The sequence below is a fragment of the Vulpes lagopus genome, chromosome 2 (assembly GCF_018345385.1).
Source record: "Vulpes lagopus strain Blue_001 chromosome 2, ASM1834538v1, whole genome shotgun sequence".
Classification (NCBI taxonomy): domain Eukaryota; kingdom Metazoa; phylum Chordata; class Mammalia; order Carnivora; family Canidae; genus Vulpes; species Vulpes lagopus.
Genome location: NC_054825.1, coordinates 60635616 through 60659906, shown reverse-complemented (window position 1 = coordinate 60659906; position 24291 = coordinate 60635616). Strand labels below are relative to the sequence as shown.

Genomic DNA, 24291 nt, shown 5'->3' with positions numbered 1-24291 from the left:
TAGGAAACCAAGTGAGATCTCTTTAAAAGCAAACTTTAATACTATTGTTTTATATTACAAGATATCTTGCAAAATAAGGAAAAACACAACATAACTATGGTTTTTGATGATATATAACACCGAGCAAGTAAAAAAAAAATAGCCACTTTTCCCTATAAGAAACTATTCAAAGTTGTTAAAATATAGAATAAATTCTCTATTACTTCTAAAAATGCATTTTCCACACTTTAAGTCTATATAACAATCATTCCTAAGAACTCAACGTAAATATAACTAACCTGCTTCTTCAACTTTCGTCGGAAGAACTCATACTTTCTTTTGTAATCCCTGGAGTAGGGCACTGCCTTGAGTTGAAAATTTTAGAAAAATAAAGAAGGTTTAGGTTGTTTTTATTCTGGAGCAATTTTAAAAGTTCCCCTCTGAGTATTTTATGAACATAAGTTAAAGGCATTAAAAGAGAATATTTGGAAAGAAGAGTTTAATTTGAAGGAAAACAAATACAAAACTTAAAAAATTTTAATTTCTCTGTTTAAGATTAAATGGTATTCAGCAATTCCCATAACTGTAATTTTCATCATGCAATATTCTTGAAATGCAAAAAGCCAGAAACAGGAAATTTCTTCCAAGTAGTGAAATATTAGAAATGAAAATTTCCATTTCTAAACAGACTTTCAAAGTGATTTCTCCATTAAGGGAGCAATTTGAAAAATGTACTTTTTTCCTTGAACTCTGAGGAATTGCCTTTTTTACCCATTATTTTAAAAGACCAAACATGGAGACTGAAGAGTCATTTCAAAGAACTGGATCTTTAATTTTACTTGTTTTTGTGAATTAGAAAACAGTTAAATTCTCAAAAACAAAATACGGAACAAGTAGCTATCTAAAGAAGAAAACTATTTTTCCTACCATTAACCTGACTCAAGAGCAGTATAAACATCATACACTATAACATTTATGCTTAAAGATGAGTATTTTATATGCCAGCATTTATAGTTATCTCTACCAAAAAGTTCAAGACAGGCCCCTGGAGTCCATTGGGTGCTTATCTACTTTTTCATCTGGTACATTCTTGGATCCTCTCTGATCTGCTGAGAATTGCCAACATTCTTTTTCAGGCAATGGCAAGTACCAGCCTGAGCCCAGCAGCCCACTGCATTAGCATTTGACTATCTGGCTCACTAGTCTCCCAAGGCTATTGCAAGGGTAAGGAAAATGAGTTTATATGCTCTTTTCAAATAATTGAGGCCTGGAGTGGGTGGGGTGAGGAGAGAACAGAATTGCAGATGTGCCTTCCTCTCAGGGTCTGTAGGATAATGCCCTTGACCATTCACCCTTGAAAAGACAGGTGAGAGGACAATGCCACCGATCACACGGACACAAAGAGACTTACTGGTCCAGTTATTGCTACATTTTGCAACCGAGGATCTTCCCATTGTGTTCTTTTTATATCTGAAGAGGGAGAGAAAAAAAAGGTGTTCTTTATTTTCCTGCACAATATTCAGTATTTCAAAAAAATAATATAATGAAAAATCACATTGCACATACTGTGATTTATGTAGAAGATTCTTCCATCTGTATGAGTTCTTTCTTCCCATCCTGGCTATAATGAAGAATGTATTTCAATTATTTTAGGAGAGAGTTTTATATGTATGGGTAGAAAAATGGCACTGGTTATATGGTTAATTTGCATATTTCATGCTTAATAGAAAGCAATACTCTTTAATAATAACATTACTTATAGTTGTTGAAGAACTACTTATTCCAAAATACAAAATGTTTGAGGTAGCCAAATTAGATTGCTAGCAATTCTATAAACTTACAGGTAAAGGCCCCAGATCATTGGAAGAATCCAGTGACATCTTTCCTCTCAGATGAGCTGGAATTTTCAGTCTTGGATCTTCCTTTTATGGTAAATAAAGAAAACAACACACACACACAAATCTTAAAATCAAGAAAGTCAATCTGTTACCATGTTTTCTAACATAATTGATATTTAAAATACTCTCTTTTAAAGTCTACTTTTGGGGCACTGGGGTGGCTCAATGGTTGAGCATCCACCTTTGGCTAAGGTCATGACCATGATCCCGAGTCTGGGGATTGAGTCCCACATCAGGCTCCCTGCAGGGAGCCTGTTTCTCCTTCTATGTCTCTGCCTCTCTCTGTGTGTGTCTCTCATGAATGAATAAATAAAATCTTAAAAAATAAATAAAAAATAAAAGTCTACTTTTATTTCATTTGTTTTACCTGTGAAATAATAGTTTCTCTGCCTAAAACCCATCATTCGGGATCCCTGGGTGGCGCAGCGGTTTAGCGCCTGCCTTTGGCCCAGGGTGCGATCCTGGAGACCCGGGATCGAATCCCACGTCAGGCTCCCTGTGTATGGAGCCTGCTTCTCCCTCTGCCTGTGTCTCTGCCTCTCTCTCTCTCTCTCTCTCTCTCTGTGTGACTATCATTAAAAATAAAATAATAATAAAAAATAAAACCCATCATTCCCAGGCTACAATATTCAGTTCTCAGGTCTCAGAGTAGGATCAATTTTAACTCATCATCTGTTTCATAGAAACCATTCAGAGAATTATGCCTCACTCGTTAGGGACTGGGTCACTATATAGGGCTCTTCTCTAAATAAAAACTGCTTGAATGAACGGGACATTAAACTAGACCAATGTAATTTTTGAGGCCTTGAATATACTTCTTGGCACTTAATGTGTTTATCTATTAACATTTTTTAAAGTTAGGGAGGTAAGCTTGAAAAGTTTATTAAGGTCAATTCATTATTAGGGTCAATTCAAATTGTTGAAAAAAAAACAAAATTCAATTTGTTTGGATTCACATATATATATATTATTGTTTCAATATATATTTTTAAAGATTTATTTATTCATTCATGATAGACATAGAGAGATACAGGCAGAGGGAGAAGCAGGCTCCATGCTGGGAGCCCAACGCGGGACTCAATCCCGGGACTCCAGGATCACGCCCTGGGCCAAAGGCAGGCGCCAAACCACTGAGCCACCCAGGGATCCCCTGTTTCAATATTATTTTATTAAATAATTTATTAAACTATTTTAGTTTTATTATGGTACTTTGGTTTTGTTTTTTTAAGATTTCATTTATTTATTCATGAGAGACACAGAGAGAGGCAGAGACACAGGTAGAGGGAGAAGCATGGTCGCTGAGGGGAGCCCAGTGCGGGACTTGATCCCAAGACCCCAGGATCATGACCTGAGCCAAAGGCAGATGCTCAGCCACTGAGCTACCCAGGCGCCCACAACTTTGATCATTTATTTATTTATTTGTGACTTTGGTCTTTTATTATTTTTATTTTTTTAAAGATTTTATTTATTTATTCATAGAGACACAGAGAGAGAGAAGGAGAGAGAGAGACAGGCAGAGGGAGAAGCAGGCTCCATGCAGGGAGCCCGACATGGGACTTGATCCTTGGTCTCCAGGATCACACCCCTGGCTGCAGGCGGCGCCAAACCACTGCGCCACTGGGGCTACCCTGACTTTGGTCTTTTATTTTTTTTTTATTTTTTTTTTTATTTTATTTTTTTTTTTTGACTTTGGTCTTTTAAATGAATTAATCAAAATCTAGTCGTCTGCTGTTGATTTTTAGTAATTTTTCTATTAGTGGTGAACAAACTGCTCAACAACTTTAAGATTTATCTTAAAATAAAAATAGTATTTAACTAGCCTCCCCAAAGTTGTTGGGTATTAAATAGGACATACATATATCTCTTTATATATATCTTTATACATATAAGGGTAAAGGATTATTACAAATCTCTTCCTAAGTATTTATGTCTATGAGTTAAAAATAGGAGGTAAATGTATTTCAACAATCCCCCAAAATATTAAAAATAGGCATAAATATTTCATGAGTAGAAATAGTACTGTTAAGAATTCAGCATCTCTTTAAAAAATATGAGAAAATGCAGGTTATATTAATGTACATCTAAAGGTTACAGGGAACTATCCATATGCAAGAGTTAAGACTGTTGCTCGAAATTCAAACTGGACAGTATTAAAGTTACCCAGGTAGTGGTTTTGGTGTTGTGGTCAATAAAGAAAGGCCTCCCATTTGGCGCATGCCGGACTTCCCAGCCTTTAGGGAGGAATCCTTGCTCCATTTCAGCAGCCTGTGTCCCCTGCTGCGCTGACTCACTCACGGGGACCTGTGGTTGAGGACATGCCGCACTCTGGCTTGGCTGCAGCTGACTGGTCTCCACCGTGGCCTAGCACATTAATTAAGTCATGTTGTCACGTTTTATAGAGAACACACAAACAGCTGTGGTTAAAAGGTAACTTAACCTGCAAACAGAATACATACTTAGAAATAGACCTAAATAGACCTAAACATTGCAGACTCATTTTGTCAAACTTTGATTTTAAAATAACTTCTAATTTCTCAGCTAATTCTCTAGCGGTACGATGATGCTGGCTAACATCCAAGTCTGCAAGTAGATGCACAGGACTGAGGAAGCTAGGTCCGAGGGATCCAGCCTAATGGCAAGGGGAGCCACAGCGCCCCTCAAAGGAGGCTTTCTCTGCTTGGTCCCAAAGATGCAGAGTGTGGAATTCCCCATATGTAGAAGTGGTTTCATATGCTGGGCAAACAAAATGCATGGCTAATATACGCTGCAAAAATGGATCATTGAAATGTAATATATTTGTTTGAGGAAATATTAGGCAGTACTTAAAAACCCTGGATTGATATATAAAACAGCATGGATAGGATTTTAAAACAATGTTGAGCAAAAAAAGATTTAGAATTATATGATAATGAAATTTCAAAATCTGAAACACAGGAACATAAACACTACTTTGCATCATTTTGGCTCTCTACGTAAGTGTGTATAACAGAGCCTGGAAGAACTGTGCGAGGCCATGGCAAGAAGAGGAAGTCTGCAGTCCAGAAGAGGGCCCTCACCAGGACCCAAAATGCTGCACTCTGACTTCGGCCTTTCAGCCTCCAGAACTGTGATAAGTAAGGTTCTGCTGTTTAAGCCAAAAAAAAAAAAAAAAAAAAAAGACTGGCAAGAACACCCAACAGATAATGTGATAATGCCTCTCTCTGGGTAGTGGGACAAAATGCTGGACTAAAAGGAATTTAGTTTTATCTGTACTATTTTTTTTATATATTTTTAAAAGATTTTATTTATTTGAGACAGAGAACAAGCATGAATGGGGGGAGGGGCCAAGGGAGAAGCAGACTCCCCCTCAGTGGGAAGCCTAAGCGGGGGTGGGTAGAGTGGGGTCGCCTTGACCTCGAAACCCCAAGATCATGACCTGAGCCAAAGTTAGACACTTAACTGACTGAGCCACCCAGGCGCTCCTGTAAGATTCTATTTTTATTTTTATTTATTTATTTATTTATTTTTTTAAGATTCTATTTTTAAAAATAAAATGTCTAGAAACAAATATGGTAATTTGTTAATGGTGGTAAATTCTGGGTGTTAAGAAAATGGGTATGTGCTCTATTGTTTTCTATACTTTCCAGTGTTAAAAAATTTCCCAGTAAGAGAAAGGGTGATATCACTTAACAGGGAAATATCACAAAACACACTCACTGTTGCCAAGGACATAGTACTATCACGACAAACTTCTTTAATAGATTATCTTTTAGTGAAATAATGATCTTAACCATTCAAATGACAAAATTATCCAATGGACCAGATCATTTACTCTGTCCTTTTATTCCCAGTAGAATTTGTTTTACATGATAACAAGTGGTAATCATGTATTTTAGAGATCTGTAGGAAATGGGAGGCACCAATGTCAGCAAACAATTAGAAGACACTAGCAGGGGCACCTGGGTGGCTCAGGTTAAGCATCTGCCTTGGGCTCAGGTCATGACCCTGGAGTCCCAGGATGGAGTCCTGAGTTGGGCTCTCTGCTTGATGGGGAGTCTGACCCTCATCCCTCACCCTGCTCATGCTCTTGCTCACTCTCTCTGTCTCTCAAATAAATAAATAAAATCTAAAGAAAAAAAAAGATGCTAGCAGTGTCTGATATATACCACAAAGCGATGCAATAGCTTCCACAGGAATATGATGGCTTAAATTATGTAAGAAAACAAGTTAACAGATAGATTGCATGATACCTGTACAACGGGCTTTGTCCAGGTAGTAGTTCTGGAATTGTGATCTACATAATATGATCTTCCTCTTTCATCTTGTTTTTCCTCCCAACCTGGTGGTAATCCAGATGAAGTAGGCAAAAGCTAAAGTGAAGAATAACAGGAAAACTGAATGTTAATAAGAAACAATCTTTTTAACAATCCTGTTAAAGAAACAATCCTCTTTCACTGCCTTCTCTCTTTAAAATGAGATTTTTTAAAGTCCTATGTTGAGGTATATGAAATGAAGTATACAACATTTCGCTTAAAGAAAAACCAGAACAGACCATACTGATGAGAGTGATACCAACATTAATAAAACATGACAACCACACACTAAATGCTTTAATACAGATCATGTCATTTATTTTTTTTTCATACAAAAAAAACTTTTATTTACTACTTATAAGATCATGTCATTTAACATCCACACAAACCTTAATGAGATAATTGCTATTACTAGCTGGTTTTAATTTACAAGGAAACTGAAGCTTAGAAAATTGGGTTAATTTCCTAACAGATACATTGATAATATGGAGCTGAGATCTGAGCCAGGTCTAGTCTAACTACAGAATTTATCTCCCAGATGTGCGGACTCAAGAGTCACCCCTGCCTTCTTTCTGTAAGGGCTGGGGAGTTGTTACTTATGAGTTTATTACAAATGAACAAAGAGGTCTGGTTATTCCCAGGTTTACTTAAAGTTGTCCAGGTTTGGCCTTCCTTTTGTCTTTTGAACCAGACTAGACTCTTCAAGGTTTGGCCTGATTCCCCAACATGCTTTACACATAAAATCTATCACCACTGGTCTGTTCACCAGATACACCATCCCCTAGACACACAGGGGTAGATGTCCATTGCTGACAGTTTCAATGAGCTGTTAGTTTACAAAATAATGAAATTTAAAATTGCCCAGCTTTACAAATATCTCACAGCTGGTGAGCAGACAAATGAAATATAGTAGATACGTCTACACAACAGAATATCATGAACTACTGAGACTGTGTACCAGCATAGTCAAATCTCAGAAACATTCTATTAAGTGAAAAAGGCCAGATATATCAAATTATAACACTGTATGGTTCCTATTCTATGAAATTTCTAGAAAAGGAAACACTGTAGCTAGAGAAGGCAAATGAGTAGTTACCTGGGGGCTGAAAGCAGGTGCTGTGATTGAGGGAACTTTCTGGGGCAGTGAAGGGTTCTTAAACTTGACTGTGATGATGTTTGCACAACTGTATCGATTTACTAAAATTCATGTATTTGTACACATAAAAATGAGGGGATTTTATGGTATATAAATCATACCTCACGAAAACTGTTAGAAAGACTAATCTTGAGAAGAAAAAGGTATGGAAACAGCTTTTTCAGTACATATAAAAACCAAAAATACATGCATGTACTGATGAATATAAATCAACTCTAGACTCTACTGCTCCTGTGATGCACTTAAAATTGTTTCTTGGATGAATGCCTGTTCATCAATCAGAAATGCAACATCTTCCTTATAAGAAGACATTACAAAGTACAGTGGAAGAAAACCACAGATCTCTGCTTAGGCAGGTTCCAGCTGAATGGAGGAGGCCAGGCATGTGGCAATAATGAGAGAAAGGATGGTGAGGGCAGTCTTTCTGTGGCATCTACTCTCTTGTAGATGGTCAACAGTGACTGAGCCAATGGAACAGGTGGGTGCTGCCTCTTTCTTCAGTACAAGATTGTGTCCCTCTATTGGTGCAGGGCCACCTTTTTAGATGGATGAGCTACTATTCGGTTCAAGGAATGTTGAGTCTCTGCACCCCGATGCTGGAATTTCCATGAAAGCAAAAACAATCCCCACATTTCAAAATTAATGCATCAACTGCCATTCAAAATTACATGTGAAAAAAGGTGAGGAGACATTCTAAGTGGGAAAAGAGAATGCACACAGACGCAGAGAAGGGAGAGAGTCAGGAAAGGGGGCAGCTTATTTGGAAGGAAAAGCAGGGACAGGGTTAAAGCAGCAGGAGCTCCTTGTGGGTTGATGAGAAGGAGGGTACGCTGAAGGGGTGAGGAGCCTGGGAGTTTTTGTTGGTTTAAAACACAAGTAGGGGCTGTGTAAAGAAGAGAAACTCAAAGTAATGAGAGCTAAAACAGGAAGAGATGGGGGTGGAAGACCCAAAGGGAGTCAAGAGTCCAGGCATGAGCTCCAGTCAAGGCTGTGGCTAGAAACCCTACTGGGAAGAAGGTAGAAGGGCTCAGTGGATGTGGACATGAGTCTGAAGGGAAGGGAGAGCAGAACTCCATCCAATTGGCCACTGAGCTTGCCGACACCAGTGCACATCTGCCCAAATGACTGAGTCCTGATGTGAGACTTCACGTATGGGGCAGACACTGCTGCTCGATGCCAGGGGCCAGTGTACAGAGCAGAGGCAACTGGACACCACTGTCTCGAATGAATGCTGCCTGTAGACCACCTCCAGCCAGCACAGTACCTCAGTGGACAAGCCCAGGTATCCCCCACACTCACCAGTGCAGAGGCCTTGGTTTCTTACTATGGGAGAGGCAGTTCTCCCGTTTTGTCTCTGAAGGATCCATCTACCCTCTCCCCCTCTCCTCTGAAACTCATCTCCGAGAACCCAGATTCTGTGCTGGATTGGTTCATTGCTAGGTAGTCAAATGTTCATATTCAGTGTTCAAAAAAAAAAGTTCTTGAATTTCCTATTTTTACTGACAATGTGGGGAGGGTATAAAACTCACCACAGGAAGTGTAGGCTGTTCCTCAAAAGTATAGGCTTGTAAGCTGCCTCTTCTGCTGGAATGATTCTTATAAAAAAACAAACCAAAAAAAAAAAAAAAGAGTGACATTAGCTTCAGGTTTTTGATTTATGTTTGAAAGGCAGATAAGATAATGGGGGTGGGTATGACAGGGCAGAAGGAAGAATGGCTAGGGAGGGCACTCACCTGCTCTAGATACCTCTGTGTGCCAGCACCTTCCACCTTGTGACTCACCCTTCTCCCCTGGGTTTGAAGGTGCCTCCTGGACACTCGCTCTTGAATGTCAAACAGATACCCCTCACTGTGCCCCCAAACTGGATTTGGTTTTCCCCTGTCCACACCCACTGAAACCTGTTTCTTGTTGGTACTCCTTGTTTCAGTGGGCAGCACTGGAGTCCGGCAGCTGCTCCCGTCAGGTATTGGGGTGGTCACCTTACTCCCACCCCACCCTCCCTGTCCCTTACAGGCAGGTCACTCATCAGATCTTACTCATTCCGTTTCTTTACCTGTTCTCAAATATATTCTCCTTGCACTTAGTTCAAGTTGAGTTTTTTTTTTTTCAATTTTGAGTTTCCATCATTTGTCACTGTTACTGCAGCCACACCCTAACGATTTCCCTGCTTCAAGTCCTATTTCCTTAAGCCCACTATCCATGCTGCACACGGTAGCCAGAGAGACAGAGAGCATTTTCCATTGGAGACCTGGTCACATCATTCTCCAGCTCAGAGCCCTTCTGTGATTTCTCACAACTACCAGCAGGAAGTCCATAGCATAGAACATAATGAGCTCCCTGACTTGGCTGCTCTTGACAGCTCCAGTGCTTCCCACCTCAACACCCACCCTCTGAACATTCTAGATGTTCCCCAGAAGTCCCCTATTCTTTTTTTCTCTGTGTTTTTATATGCATGCTGTTGTCACTATCTGAATTTTTTGATAGACATAGAAAATGTTTAGGAGAATACATGCACAATCATCAATAGCAAATGAGGTAGCATATATTAGAGGTAAAAGGTACATATTATTTTATATACTTCAATACTGTTTGAATTTCTAACCATGACAATATAATACTTTAAAAATAAATAAAAATAATAATTATTTTTTAAATTAACATGAACATGGTATGAAATTCAAGAGGTACACAAAGCATATGTCCTGCTCACTCTGTTCCTCTCTTTAGAGATGAGCAAGGTTATCAGTTTCCTGTTTAGTCTTCAAGAAATGATACACATTTTTTTTGTATGTAGAAAATTTACATAAATGGTAGCATATCAAACACATAACTCTAGGAAGCTGGTTGGCCCAATTGGTTAAGCATCTGCCTTTGACTCAGGTCATGATCCCATAGTCCTGGGATCGAGTCCTGCATCAGGCTCCCTGCTCAGTGGGGAGTCTGCTTCTTTCTCTACCCCTCCCTCTGCTCCTGTGCACACATTCTCTCTCTCACCTAAATAAATAAATAAATAAATAAATAAATAAATAAATAAATAAATAAAATAAAATAAAATAAAATAAAATAAAATAAAATCCAAACACATTGCTCTGTGTCTTCCTGTTTTTCACTGGCAAACATGTCTCAGGTATTGTTCTACACAGCATATCCATTCAAAGTCACTTCATTCTTTTCATGGCTGCAGAGTATTTCATTGAATGTTATCTATTTCCCTGTTTAGACCAAGCATGTCAGTTCCTATTCACACATGTGTGCTAGTGACAGGTGTGGTATAATGAGGAGGAAAAAAGCAACCCCTGACATGCAGGACTTGGCCTGGCACCATTAGTAGAGATCAAGACAAAATCAAGACCACTTTGTAATCATGCCTGAAGACAGAGAAAACATGAATACTGTCGAAGCCACAAAATACCAAATATCTCTCCATTCTGGGAAGTGTGAGTGGCTACTCCTTTTTAACAAATTATAGCTTTAGCCTCACTATACATAAGATTTGAGACACCCAATCACAGAATCACCCCTGCTTTTTTTTTAAGTAGGCACCACACCCAGCATGGAACACAATGTGGGGCCTGAACTCACTACCCAGAAATCAAGACTTGAGCTGAGATCAAGAGTCAGATGCTTAATCAAGGGTATGGGGCGCCACCTAGGCACTCCACACTCTTGCTTCTTGACAGCATCCAATGGTCCCTTATATCTTCCTCAAAAATCACCTAACATGAACTCCAATCCTTCAAGTCTTTTTTAACATACTCTTACTGAGACACTCATGGTGTGTGTTCTTGGTGAAATGAGTAATAAACCCAATTTGTTTAATTGTAAGTGTATTCCTGGGGGTCTCTGGCTGGAAGGCACTGCACTGGTTTGTAATGGATATTCAGAGTCCAGTGACCACTTGGATTATCCATGACTTTGCTCCATACTATTAGTGGAAATATTTGAAAAAATAACCATACTGGAAAGTCTTAAAGTCCCTAAAACATTATTATATGCACTTAAGACAAAATTTTTTCATCACAAGAAAAAAAAATTGTAGCTATGTGAGGTAACGGATATTAACTAGACTTACCGTGATGATAATTTTGCTATAATATCTATCAAATCATTACGTTGTATACCTTAAACTAATCCAATGTTGTCAATTACATCTCAATAAAACCAGAAATAAAAGACAAAATTTTATGTAAATGTTGGATACCAAATGGAATAATATATAGAATATAAAATCCTGAAGCTACAACAAAATCTAAGGGCATCTTACTGAGCTGGATACTGGCTGGCTGGTGGTTGAGTTTCTACAAATTGTGAGTCTGGCATTCAATTCTTCTGCAAGATGAGTCTGAACATCCAAGTTATTTGATGCTGGAGGTGATGGGAAGGCCTGATTGCTATACATGGTGGCTTCATCTTCTCTTATAATTTCCCAGCTCTAAAATAAACAGAATAATCGTAAGCCACACATACTTTTATCTACTGCTATAATATGTGTCTATGGACAAGAACAAGAAAATTACTTCTACCTCGGAAGACTCTCGATTATCCACACTTTCTGTTTCCTCAGATATCTGCCGTCTGGTAGTAAATGCACGCTGTGCTTGCAGTTGCATGTTACCATTCTCAGCATCAGTTAGGTTGTCCCTGGATTAGAAATATAAAAGCTGTCACCCATGTCTGCAGATAGTTAAAATGATAGTCAAAGATGCTGTGACCACTTTTTTTTTTTTTTTTTTTGCTGTGACCATTTTATAAAATACCTTAGATCAGAATTCACTGGTTTGGGCCAAAGGCTATTTCAATATGCATAGATTAAGTCATGGGCACACTGGTATCTTCAGGGTACCTCATGGAATTAAGGTTTTATGAAAATGTGTAACACATCTGACTTTGATATTTTAGTTCATCACCATGCCTAGGGTAATGTTTGGCACGTAAGGGCACTCAAAAATATTTGTTAAATAAATGAATATCTGAGAGTTTCATAAGTAATTTTAGTATATTATTATTTTGTCATGCTATTATATGAATAAAATCTAGAGTAGCTCTAGAGAGATTATAAAAAAGAAGCTTTAAGATTTACATATACAGCTTCAAGAGCCAGACAGTAACATTTTCTGGAACTGATCTTAAGACAAGACTAGAGTTCCCTATGCATGAACTTAGAGGACAAAATGAAATATCATGTAAGAAACTTAATAGGTTACAGATTAAATAGTATCTGTTTTTGATCATTTATAGAAATGGGCCTGGTCTGAAAAACGATAATAGTAAAAACATGACTGAGTTTAGGCAAGTTTAGTAAATCAGACTGAACACCATTACCCCACTGAGTATATTATTCTAGCTATTTGAATTTAATATAACCAGATCATCAGATCAGATTTTATACAAAGATTTAATAACAAAATTATTGTTTATTTATTTAATGCCATATAAGTCCAGGGTAGTCAAAAGACCAGCTCTTACTGCACTATTGCTGAAGAAGACTTAATTTTGACAGATGGTCATAGGGGAATACTTCAGATTTTTCTCACCTAAATACCTGATTTAGGCTAGCTGAAAGTGACATCAACCATAGTGAAAGAAATGTGAGTCCGTTCAAGTCAGGCTTGCTGTAATACTGAGGTATGCAGTAGGACAATTCTGTAGAGTTTCATAGTGTCTTCAGTTTTGCAACGTGTACAGGTCCCTACAGAGATTGATGCTTCTGTGCCATGAAGAACCAGCATCACTGATTTGGTTTGGAAGGATTTGAGAACAGAAAATATCTATGAAAGTGCTTAGACTGTATCAGACACAAAATGCGAGAGCTAAAAATTAGAAATTAATGGACAAATAAAAATTTTAAGTCTCTGTCAAAAAGTAGACTAATTAAAGCCTTCATAAGGCTATAAGGGAGGAGAAATGGAAGGGTATTTGATAATAATTGTGAGTAATGGGACATATGTGTTTATTTATAAATATACAGTCTGATGATAATAAAAGAAAAATGTCACTGAGAAGACATAAATTAGAATACCTCAAAGGTCTTTCTATCCTTGATCTGTGTGCACTGGAAATTATGTATGTATTGACCAGATTGGCAAATGAGTGTTTAACAAAAACCTTGTTATTCAGTCCTTTATATTTTACAGGTAACTTATATGTAAAAATAGTTTACTGTAGAAATTAACATTTTATTATATTTCCGTAACAAACTACAAAAATTTCCAAGAATTTCTAAACCAGTCTAAAGAGAAAAACACATCTTCTGTGGCTGCAAAATACTTTTTAAAAAGAAGCAATTAGAAGGGTGGCATTTGTGACTCAGATAATTTTGAATGTTATCAAATCATTTTTAAAAAGAAATTGTTGGGCAGCCTGGGTGGCTCAGTGGTTTAGAGCTGCCTTCAGCCCAGGGCATGATCCTGGAGACCCAGGATCGAGTCCCATGTCAGGCTCCCTGCATGGAGCCTGCTTCTCCCTCTGCCTGTCTCTGCCTCTCTTTCTCTCTGTGTCTCTCGTGAATAAATAAATAAAATATTAAAAAAAAAGAAAAGAAAAGAAAAGAAAAAAGAAACTGTTAAGGTGGCATTTTAAAAGCCCTGGACCATAAAAATCCTCATATTTTTATAGTTTATGGGTTCCTATACTATTATGAATCCATTTGAGACACAACTAACTTCAAAATGAAAATTAGTGGTCAAAAGTGTATTCAGATTACAAATGTGAAAGCCACCAGCACATACTGAGCGGTTGGTCTTTTCCACTGTGTTCTTCTAGATTCATGGTTTACATAGTAGGTCCTTCCAAGAATATCCTGCCTCTCTTCCCATCCTGGAGGTAGAGGAGAAGGTTCTTGCTGCTGCTGCAAATGGCAGGCAGCATCCGGTTGGTCCAAAACAACCCAGCCAGGCTGAAAAACAGAGTGGTAACAATTAAGCTTATGCTTGATTTCTTTTTTACCTTATAAATTATGCTGGAGGAAATTTAAAAAGAAATTTAGCATATCCAGTTCCAGAAATTACGCAAGGAAGAATCTGCACAGTGTCAACTTTTAAGACCATAATATGAACATATTATGATAATGAAGAGTTTTTTTGGCAAAATAATAATATTTAAATTTTGCCTGAAACTCAACATTTCTCAAAAAAGTTTTAAAATATAGCTAGTAGGAAAAAAATCAGAAAAAAATTATTTTTTGAAGATTTTTATATTTTAGTAGTCTCTATATCCCGTGTGGGGCTTGAACTCACAAACCTGAGATCAAGACCTAGTCTGAGATCAAGAGTTGGACACTTAATCCAATTGAGCCACCCAGGCACCCCTACATTACAGATTTTTGAAAATAATGGGACAAGGCAATTCTCAAGTTCAAATAGAAACAGAAACGATCAACAATAACCAGGACAGTTCTAAAAACAGAAGGATGAGAGGTTAACTCTACTGAATAAAATATATTATACAGGGTGGCAATTAAAGCTGTATAGCATTGGGCACACACACACATACACAGCTCAACAGAATGAATTAGAAAGTCCAGAACGACTCATGTTTATAGGACTTTAGGATGTGATAAAGACAGTTCAAATTTGTGGGGAAATAGGCAAATTACTTAGAAAAAAATTATGTGGGGTGCTACCTCACATGTTATACCAGGATATCACAGATTGAGCAATGTGTAAATGTTACAAAGTAAAACCAACATGTATTATTACAATAAAGCTCGGGGGATTTAAAAGGTATGTTCCAAGAGTGAGGAAGCCTTTAAGTATAAAGAAGACTGATAAATTTGATTACAAAATCCTCAAATTTGCATATGGCAAAAACTTCCAAATCCAAGTAGAAAAAAGAATGACAAACTGGGAAATGTACTTGGTACCATAATAACAGGCAAAAAAGTAATTTCCTTAATACATATATAGTCCTTCGAGGCACTGGGTGCGGATCTAGTGTTGAAGGCCTGGTGTGTGCCAGCCAGCTGATGGCTTAGAAGGTGGAAAAGAATTCTTTGATGTTGGAAGGCTAACTCTGAAAAGGCAAGGGTCAGGGAAAAGAGCTGGGAAGGAAAGGAATGTTTTCTGGCAGCCCAGAGGAAAAGACGGGTTTCTGCAGCAAGGCTGATCTCTCTGGCTGGTCTGGTGGGAGGCTTATGGACGGAGGCAGGACAGAAGGTGAAGCAGGCGGAGGGGGTAGGGAGAGAGTAAGACAAAAAATTCTTCTGGAAAAAAGGATCTGCATGGGAAGTAAATTTACCCCTTTCTTACTTATTTTTTTCTTTTTTACCTCTTCTACAGTACTGACATCTCTTTAATTTGGCCTCCTTTTATTACTCTATTTCTCTCCTTTCCCTTTATTGACTTACTTTCTCTCTCCATCTATGTTTACCTTCTTCTCTCTCTCTCTTTTTCATTCCTTTAAATGATCATAATGTAGGACCTACATACCTAAAAATCAGTCTTGTATATGTTAAATTTTATTGCTGGTTTCGATTTTAAAAGTATATGAACTGAATTTTTATATTTCACCCTCCTGAAAAAAGGTTGTTTAAAAAATATGGTCATTGGTTTTTCTGTAGATTATTGAAATTTATTAATAAAAGGGTCCTCACTACTGCTGTAAAGGATTGTAAAAGTGCTTATTAGAGCTAGGAAAATGGTACCACTGATTATTTCTTTAAAATCTTCTTAAAGGGCAGCCTGGGTGGCTCAGCGGTTTAGCGCCGCCTTCAGGCCAGGGTGTGATCCTGGAGTCCCAGGATTGAGTCCCACATTGGGCTCCCAGCATGGAGCCTGCTTCTCCCTCTGCCTGTGTCTCTGCCTCTCTCTCTCTCTCTGTGTGTGTGTGTCTCTCATGAATAAATAATAAAATCTTTTTTAAAAAATCTTCTTAAAGATTTCTCTCTTAAAAGTCTCCTTAGTGAATTTATGCTACCTAAGTAAACCTGAGAAGGAGAAAAGCTAATTTAATTAAAAGCCTAATTTTAAAAACCTGTTTAAAGTTCAAGGAAATACAGTTGTACATTTAAATATTGTTTAGAAAGACTGAGTTTTCTTTTCTTTTCTTTTCTTTTTTTTTGTATAGAATGCCTCCCTACGAAACGTATCAAGCTAACCCCACAAATCACAAAATAATTTTATAAATATCAATGAATGTCATTTAATTACTAATTTAATGGAGTCAAAGAGTATTAGAAAGAAACCATTCAGAGCTAAAACATATGTTATACATTAATCTCACAAAATACATACAACTAAATCTAAATTTGCAGAGGGTACAAAAATCAAATGTTAAATAATAATCTATTATAGCCAGACTTTGAAGTACTAAGGAATACAGATTGCCCTAAGAGCAAGCCTCTTTTGAAAATGACAATTGTTTTCTTTAAATAGTAAAATTTTGTATATTCAGTTACAAACTAGATGTCAAAGACAAGACTTCTCTGGTCATTAGCTACACAGAAGATAAATAAGCACAGATTCATGTGTTTGAATTCCTAGGGCCTTTCATAAATAAACTCCTACATGCTTACATCTCCTGAAATTATAAGGTGCATTCTGAGGGAATTCAAACATTGAGACCTGAGACCACAAAATGAAGCAAAGCAACTCTACCCACAGAAACTGAACTGTGAATAAGGTACCTGTGATATGTGTGTGTGGGCAAAACTTGGAGCAGGTTCCTAAATAATGAAACACTGTTAATTTTTTTTAAGTTACTAAATAAAGAATTTTCTTCCTTTATGGCAGGCATCCTTCATTGCAAACAGAATTCAATTATGCAAGATATCCTGTGCACCAAAATGCCAGGCAGAGAAACTTCAACCCAATAAGTATCTAAAATTTTTAAAAAGTGATTATAATATGATAAATCAGATAAAAAGTAAAAAAGAAAAGGTACTCAAATAAACAAATATAGACTTAAGAGAAGATATCAATTTTTTTGCTTGCCAAACTAAGGGCTAACTATATTCTGTGATTTAAAGAAAAAAAGTTCTTTCCTTCTATTAATACAGATTTTCTCATAAAGTAAAATCTTATTCCCAGAGGGGCACCTGGGTGGCTAAGTGTCTGACGCTTGATCTCAGCTCAGGTCTTGATCACAGGGTTGTGAGTTCAAACCCCATGTTGGACTCCGTGCTGGGAGTGGAGCCTATTGAAAAAAATGCCCAGAAAGCTCTGTTGCAAAAGCACAGCTTGTTCTCAAGCTTTCTTTCTCAAGGTATGTGGGTGTATGAAGTCGAGGCCAGTGCTGGGGGAGGTCCTTCATCTTTACAGTTCTTCTGGAGGTTTAACCAGACCCTCAGCAAAATGGCATGACTATTAAAGAAGGCACACACAACAAAACTCTCCAAAGCAAATTGGTACCAATATACTGTGTGCTTTCAGTAAATGTCGCTTTAATGGGAATGTCAAGAGACAGGTGTTTTTCTTCTGGAAGAAATCCTAGAGGTCATTTGGTAGAATACAGTCATTCTACAAATGAAGAGCCATGGTTCAGAGACCTTCGACAATTCACAGTCACTTAGCTCATTAGTAGCACAGCTTGGGATGAGAATTCCAGTCTCTGAATCCCCATCCAATTCTATCCCAAACACATGCTCTCTGCCTCTTCCTCACTCACCCTCAACGCATGTAGCTCTGCCCAAATACTTGACTTGGGCTTTTTCTTATTCTGTCATCCATGAAAATCGTTAAATTCTATTTGCCCCAAATAAATACAGCCTTTTATCAGATCATTTGAATTCTTTCCCTCTCTCATTCCCTCCTTACTTCTGAACCCTCTCAGCCTCCCCCCAACCATGAGCAGAAAAGTAGTCTTCTCAAAATTTCCATATTTAACTTACAAATAGTAAATTGTATTCTTACTTTAATGGAAAGGAATAGGACATGGTTTTAGAAAATTCTAAAAAAACAGAGAGTTAATGACTTAATTACAATAAATGCTTTCATTTATAAACATCATATTCTCTATTCACTAACCTTTAAGAATGCCATCAATAATGGCCATTCATTCTACAGAAATGTCCTTAGAAGTAAGAAATAAATATTTAATGAACACTTGTGTAAAATACACAAATGCCCATGTAAATAATTTTTATTGTATACATCATTAACTTCATTGAATAAAGTTATTTTTTCTTCAAAGTATAGTAAAATAAGAAATGAGATATTTTCTTTTCAGTTGAATCAAAAATTTATAAAATCTCACCTCTAGTTCCTCGGCCTGTTCTGTGTTATCTTCTTCTGAGCCACTGGTTTTAGGTAAATAAGTCATTTTTAATCTCAGATAACCTTTAACTCTTGATTTGTGACTGTAGAAAACAAAATAATTATTCACAAAACTTTAAGAAGAAAAGCATTCATTTAACAAGAATTTACTGAATACCTACTAGCTACTAGAGGAGACCCAAAGACAAGCTTGAGGACAGAAGATATCTAGGCAAAGGAGTGAGTGGTGGAGAAAATTTAACAAATACAAATAAATGTTATGAAATAAATAAGACATGAAGGAAGTGTGACTGACAGATTTGGGAGGAGGAGAATAAGCATCTGAGTAGGTGCTAGCAGACTGGGGAGGATTTTGACCCAGGTAAGTGAAGGGAAAAGCATATGAGTGGAGAAAAGAGTTAAAATTGAGGGAACAGATGGGAAAGCTGGGGAAGAGTAAAGGAAATGGTCATGGTTGGGCTTGGCTGGCCTACAGGATACATAGGGGAGGTAGGTTTGATCCAGAGGATGAGGTCCATGTGAAACAAGAGAACTTTTGATGTTATTTTGCACACACTGGGAAGCCAGAGTACTTGGGGGGATAGAGAAAGGCATCCTCAGAGATATGCTTTGAGGATCCTAATCTCCTCAGACTGTAGAGGATGACAGAAAAGTGGAGAGCAAGACCTGGTGTCTGGAACTTACTGTCTTTCTTTGACAGCTGTTTGAATCTATCATACATTAATTTATCTACTCTATTTTCATAATGTATCTTGTATCACCTCTTTGAATAATGAGTTGCCCAAGCTAAAGGCTGCTGTCCATTGTATTAATACTTAAAAGAATTTAAATCTGTCTATTGCCGCCACCAAAGCTAGCATCTAACTTAAGAAATCCTTCCTTATCCTCACTTTCTGTATAGATTGTTTGATGATTTTATAGATATCAGCTATGTAACTCATTACCCTTTTCTTTCTTTCTTTCTTTCTTTCTTTCTTTCTTTCTTTCTCTCTCTCTCTCTCTCTCTCTCTTTCTTTCTTTCTTTCTTTCCTTTCTTTCTTTCATCTCATTTATTCATGAGAGGCACAGAGAGAAAGGCAGAGACATAGGCAGAGAAAGAAGCAGGCTCCCTGTGAGGAGCCTGATGTGGGACTCGATCCCAGGACCCTGAGCCAAAAGGCAGGTGCTCAACCACTGAGCCACCCAGGTGCCTCTACCCTCTTTCTTTCTGGACAAAAAAAGTCCCACCTTTTATTCTATATTCAAGAGATACTCCCTTCCCCACCTACCCCACTTAATCTCTTAGGTGTTCCTTGTACAGTTCTCATGAATTTGCAAACTGTAGCTTTCCTGAGTGGTCAACAGAATCCCTGATGCTATTTTCCAAGGCCACTAATATGGCTCATGTGTCCATTTTTAAGGGAGAGTGCACATTGACTTATTGATATAACAGATGGATACAGAAAATTTGCTCAGAAAATGGTTTATACAAGAGTTTCTCTATAGTGATATGTTTCATATCTTTTTAAAAAAGATTTTATTCATTTATTATTTTAGAGATAGAAAGAGCATGAGTGAGATTGGGGGGAGGGGCAGAGGGAGAGGGACAAAAGACTCCCGGCTGAGCAGCGAGCTTGATTCAGGGCTTGATCCCAGGGCCCTGAGATCATGTCCCAAACCAAAATTCAGAGTCAGCTGCTTAGCTGACTGAGCCATCCAGGTGTCCCTCTTTTTTTTTTCAACTAGACAATAAGCCTGTGGGTTTGCACCTAATGGGGCAAAGTAGCATCAGAAAGTCTAAGAATGTAGTACATTTTCTATTGATTTAAAGTTCTTTCTGCACTTGCAGTGATATCCAGTGCAGACAGAAGATGTAAATTATATATTTTTAAAGATAATGATACTAGGAAGCATTTGACAAGGTTAAAAAGCAGGCTACTAGGGCAATCAAATAAGAGAAGAAAATATTTATTTATTCTTGGTATGCACATGCCACAATCAGTCTAAAGTTAAAGGAAGATAAGATTTACATTCCAAGACTTCTACAGAAGTTAAATATATGACTTCTCTTATAGAAAATAAATATTAAGAGAGCACTATCCTTTTATTTTGCTTTAACAATTTATATTACAAAGAGTAATTAAATGTTTTAAATGAAAAATTTTACTAATTTCCCATCATATATCTTTCATTTTGTACTTTCTAGTTTTAAAAGCAAGACAAATACTATTGTATAGATATACAGATGTACTTCATTATTTTGACTTTGACTTTTTTGACAGTAAATCCATACATGTCCTCACTAGATTTGACTTGACTATGCGGTATAGATGGCCAAAAGGAGTTTTATTTGGAGTTTCATTTACAACTTAAGCTTAAAAATTTTAAGTTTAGGAAGATGGACTTATGAACATGCTATTTAGGTTTTAAATTCTAGTCACTGCTCATGTTATTTTCTCTAAATATTTGAGTTTTCTGAAATATTTTTAATTAATATATGCAAGACATAGGTTTTTCTGAAATTGGTTTTGTGTACATCAAATTGGATATTGCTTTTGGTGGAAGTAATGTTTGTGATTTTTAAAAGGATAGTATGACAAAATTACATATATTTTAAGGTAAATAATAAAACAATAACACCTTCTAGTCTGATAAATATTAAGAGGACAAATCTTTCCTAAAGGGGTATGAATACTTTTCTATATGTTCAGAATTTTTGGTGCTGTGCATATATTACTTTTTAATCAGAAACAACAGTAAAGCTTAAAAATAATATTTAGAAGTAGCTTATTTACACAGTATTTTCTTACTTCAAAAGAGACTACTATAATATATCATGAGATTTTAAAAATTAATGTTATTATTTTATATTTACTGACCTTCTTGGGTGAAGAACAAAATCCTTAAACGTATATGGTCTCTCCATTCTTGGATTTTCTGTCTAGAATAAAACAGTGGGTTTTCAAGATACATCTATAACATCAAAAACATGTACTTTTAAGGAATATTCATGAACTATGATCTAAGCCATAAGTGAAATTAGAAGTGAGAAAAATGTGGCTTTAGCTCATTAAATGGTTATGACTGGTAGCTTGACAGGCCTTTCACTTTCCTATACCATAGAACTTGTGGCAGCATCACATCTTAGTACCAAACAGGCTGAGCAGGTGCACTGTGCAGTCAATGGAGGGAAGAAGTAGAAACAAAGTAGAGTGGTTAGCATGTTGGCACCCAAAAGGAATATGGAATATATCTGATGCAAGCCGGTGGGCATGATTAGAGAGTAGAGGCCATTCTAGGAGAACATAAAAGTAAATAGCCTGGAATGTAAGATTGGATTAAATATATTATCAAAAGCTTGTGATCTCTAAAGACTTGGGAGAGCCAATAAATATCTCAAAAGATTGATATAGTAAAGAAGTATTACCTTTCTTATCAAATTCAACAGCCCTTTGCTTTTATCATTCTTTACTTCTCTCTTACGTTTTGCATTAACTACCCATTTGGTCTTAGAACTTTCCTTAAATTCTCATGACATTATTTTACTTGTCAGGTTGTTCCTGGTTCTTCTTGTCTGTCTTCTCTGATTGATCCATACTGCCTGAGGTTCAATGTCTGGCCTTTGATGCTCTCATCTATCTTACTTGGACAGCCCATCATTCTCAGAGATTCTGCTGTTACCTCGATGTGGTTAACTCTCAATCCTTCCAGCCTCTTTCTCTACACAATTGATTTTTTTAAATTAATTTTTATTGGTGTTCAATTTACCAACATACAGAAAAACACCCAGTGCTCATCCCGTCAAGTGTCCACCTCAGTGTGATTTTTATATTTCTGTCAGCTGCCCACTTTAGACTTCCATTTTTCCTATTTTCTCCTGAAATTCATTATGGCTAAAAATGAATATATTCTTTTTCAAAACAAAATGGCTTTTCCTCCTACCTTTTCTACTTAAGACACAACCTTGATCTCCCAAATTCAATCTGTATTATCATTACTTTTTGTTCATTTTTTTTCTCAACCTCCATTTCAGAAACCTGGCCCAAGAATGTTTCGTTATGAAATGATTTCTGAATCTTACTTTCCTTCATTGTTGTTATATGCTTGGTCCACAGTCAGGTTCATGCCCATCACATTGTAAAGGATCTTAGGTTCTTTCTGTGAGACTAAACTCTCCCCATTCTACTTATTCAGCAGATTATGTCCAAACTGATTTTCCTCAGACATGCTTTCCTGATGTCAACCAACCTCAGTAACTCTCTATTTCTTACTGGGGTTCATGTAAGGGTAATCTTGAAAATAAAATTAAAATGGAAAATTGAGATGAGTTTTCATAAAATAATATGCTCAAGAATTAATAGCAGAATATATTTTACAAATCAAATATTTACATTTACTATCTTGTGCATCTGTAAGTATTTATTAGAAAAAAAGAATAAACACAAAAATTAAAATCATAGACATCTCTACCAACCGGTAATGGATAAAGAGGAACATCCACTTGACCTAGGAAATCATCTCTTGTCTATAAGAAAAAGAATAAAAGGTAAGATTAGTAATGTGCTTGATGTTTTTAGAAAAAATTGGTAAGCTATTACCATCATTCACAAAAAATGTAGAAGTCTTTTTTTGTTTAATCCCATGCAATATCAATGGAAAATAAAAGGGAATATGGTACAATTTGTGGTAACGGTAGAATAGGGTATATTAGACCGATCCCTTTGCAGATAATAATTATATACTCTGAAAAAAACAGAAAAACTATTTGAAAGTACTATGGAGTTACCACAAACAAGCAGAAACTGAAGGGGAGTCAATCTTTGGAAGAAGAAACTTATTGCACAGGATTCAAATTTACATGGCTTTTTTACCTAATAGTACCTCACAGTTCATATAGCAGTACAATTAGAACTCAAGCAGAAATCTGACATCTTACTCATTTGGGGAGTATGAAGACCTAGCTAGAGGTTAATAGAATAACTAGAAAGCGAAGGGGGATAATCTCTGAAAGAAAGAAGCCACAGAAATCCCTCCAAATCTATACATAAACTCTACCCAAATTCTTAGCTGATTCCTGAACTGTATATATGAAAGGCAGCAGCTGGAACATTGAGCATAGATTTTAGCTGATGTTCACCTAAGAGAAGAGAGCACTGGATCTCAGCTAAGTCAACAACTTGCTAGAACAAAAGTCAACATTCTTCAGGGAAAGAGAGTAAAATTTACTGAATCAATCAGGTACCACATACACTGTCCAATACACAATAAAAAGTTACTAAACATGCAAAGAAACAGAAAAATGTGATCCAGCACCAAGAGGAAAAGTCCTTAATAGAAACTGGCCACAAGATAAGCCAGATCTTGGAATTAGCAGACAGAGAAATTAAAGCAGCTATGAAAAAGATGCTCAAGGAAAATAAAGTCATAATGAATTGAATGGAGGGGGAATCTCAGTAGTGAAATGGAAACTATAAAACTGAATCAGGGCAGCCCCGGTGGCACTGCTGCGCCACCTGCAGCCTGGGGTGTGATCCTGGAGACCTGGGATCAAGTCCCACATCGGGTTCCCTGCATGGAGCCTGCTTCTCCCTCTGCCTGTGTCTCTGCCTCTCTCTCTGTGTCTATGAATAAATAAATAAAATCTTTAAAAAAAACTGAATCAAATGTATATTTTGAAATATATATAGGACTAAAAAATGTAACATCTGAATTAAGGATCACTAGATAGGCTTAACATATGATTAAAGATGACTGGAGAAAAGTTCTGTGAACTTTTA

General features: G+C 36.9%; 1 protein-coding gene across 5 annotated transcripts in view; it reads right to left on the bottom strand.

Moving 5' to 3' along the window:
* Positions 1–24291, bottom strand: part of NEDD4 (NEDD4 E3 ubiquitin protein ligase) — a 120686-nt gene that overhangs the window by 14173 nt on the left and 82222 nt on the right. For 4 of the 5 annotated variants that reach the window (XM_041742666.1, XM_041742667.1, XM_041742668.1 and 1 more), the window contains 13 exons: positions 22989–23039; positions 21394–21455; positions 18516–18618; positions 14054–14220; positions 11849–11966; positions 11590–11757; positions 8855–8920; positions 6107–6226; positions 4038–4238; positions 1821–1901; positions 1546–1600; positions 1391–1449; positions 279–344 (listed from right to left, as the gene is read on the bottom strand). In XM_041742666.1, the coding sequence (XP_041598600.1) occupies positions 279–344; positions 1391–1449; positions 1546–1600; positions 1821–1901; positions 4038–4238; positions 6107–6226; positions 8855–8920; positions 11590–11757; positions 11849–11966; positions 14054–14220; positions 18516–18618; positions 21394–21455; positions 22989–23039 (1317 nt within the window). The remainder of the gene's footprint in view (positions 1–278; positions 345–1390; positions 1450–1545; positions 1601–1820; positions 1902–4037; positions 4239–6106; positions 6227–8854; positions 8921–11589; positions 11758–11848; positions 11967–14053; positions 14221–18515; positions 18619–21393; positions 21456–22988; positions 23040–24291) is intronic. The other variant, XM_041742665.1, reaches the window with a different exon arrangement.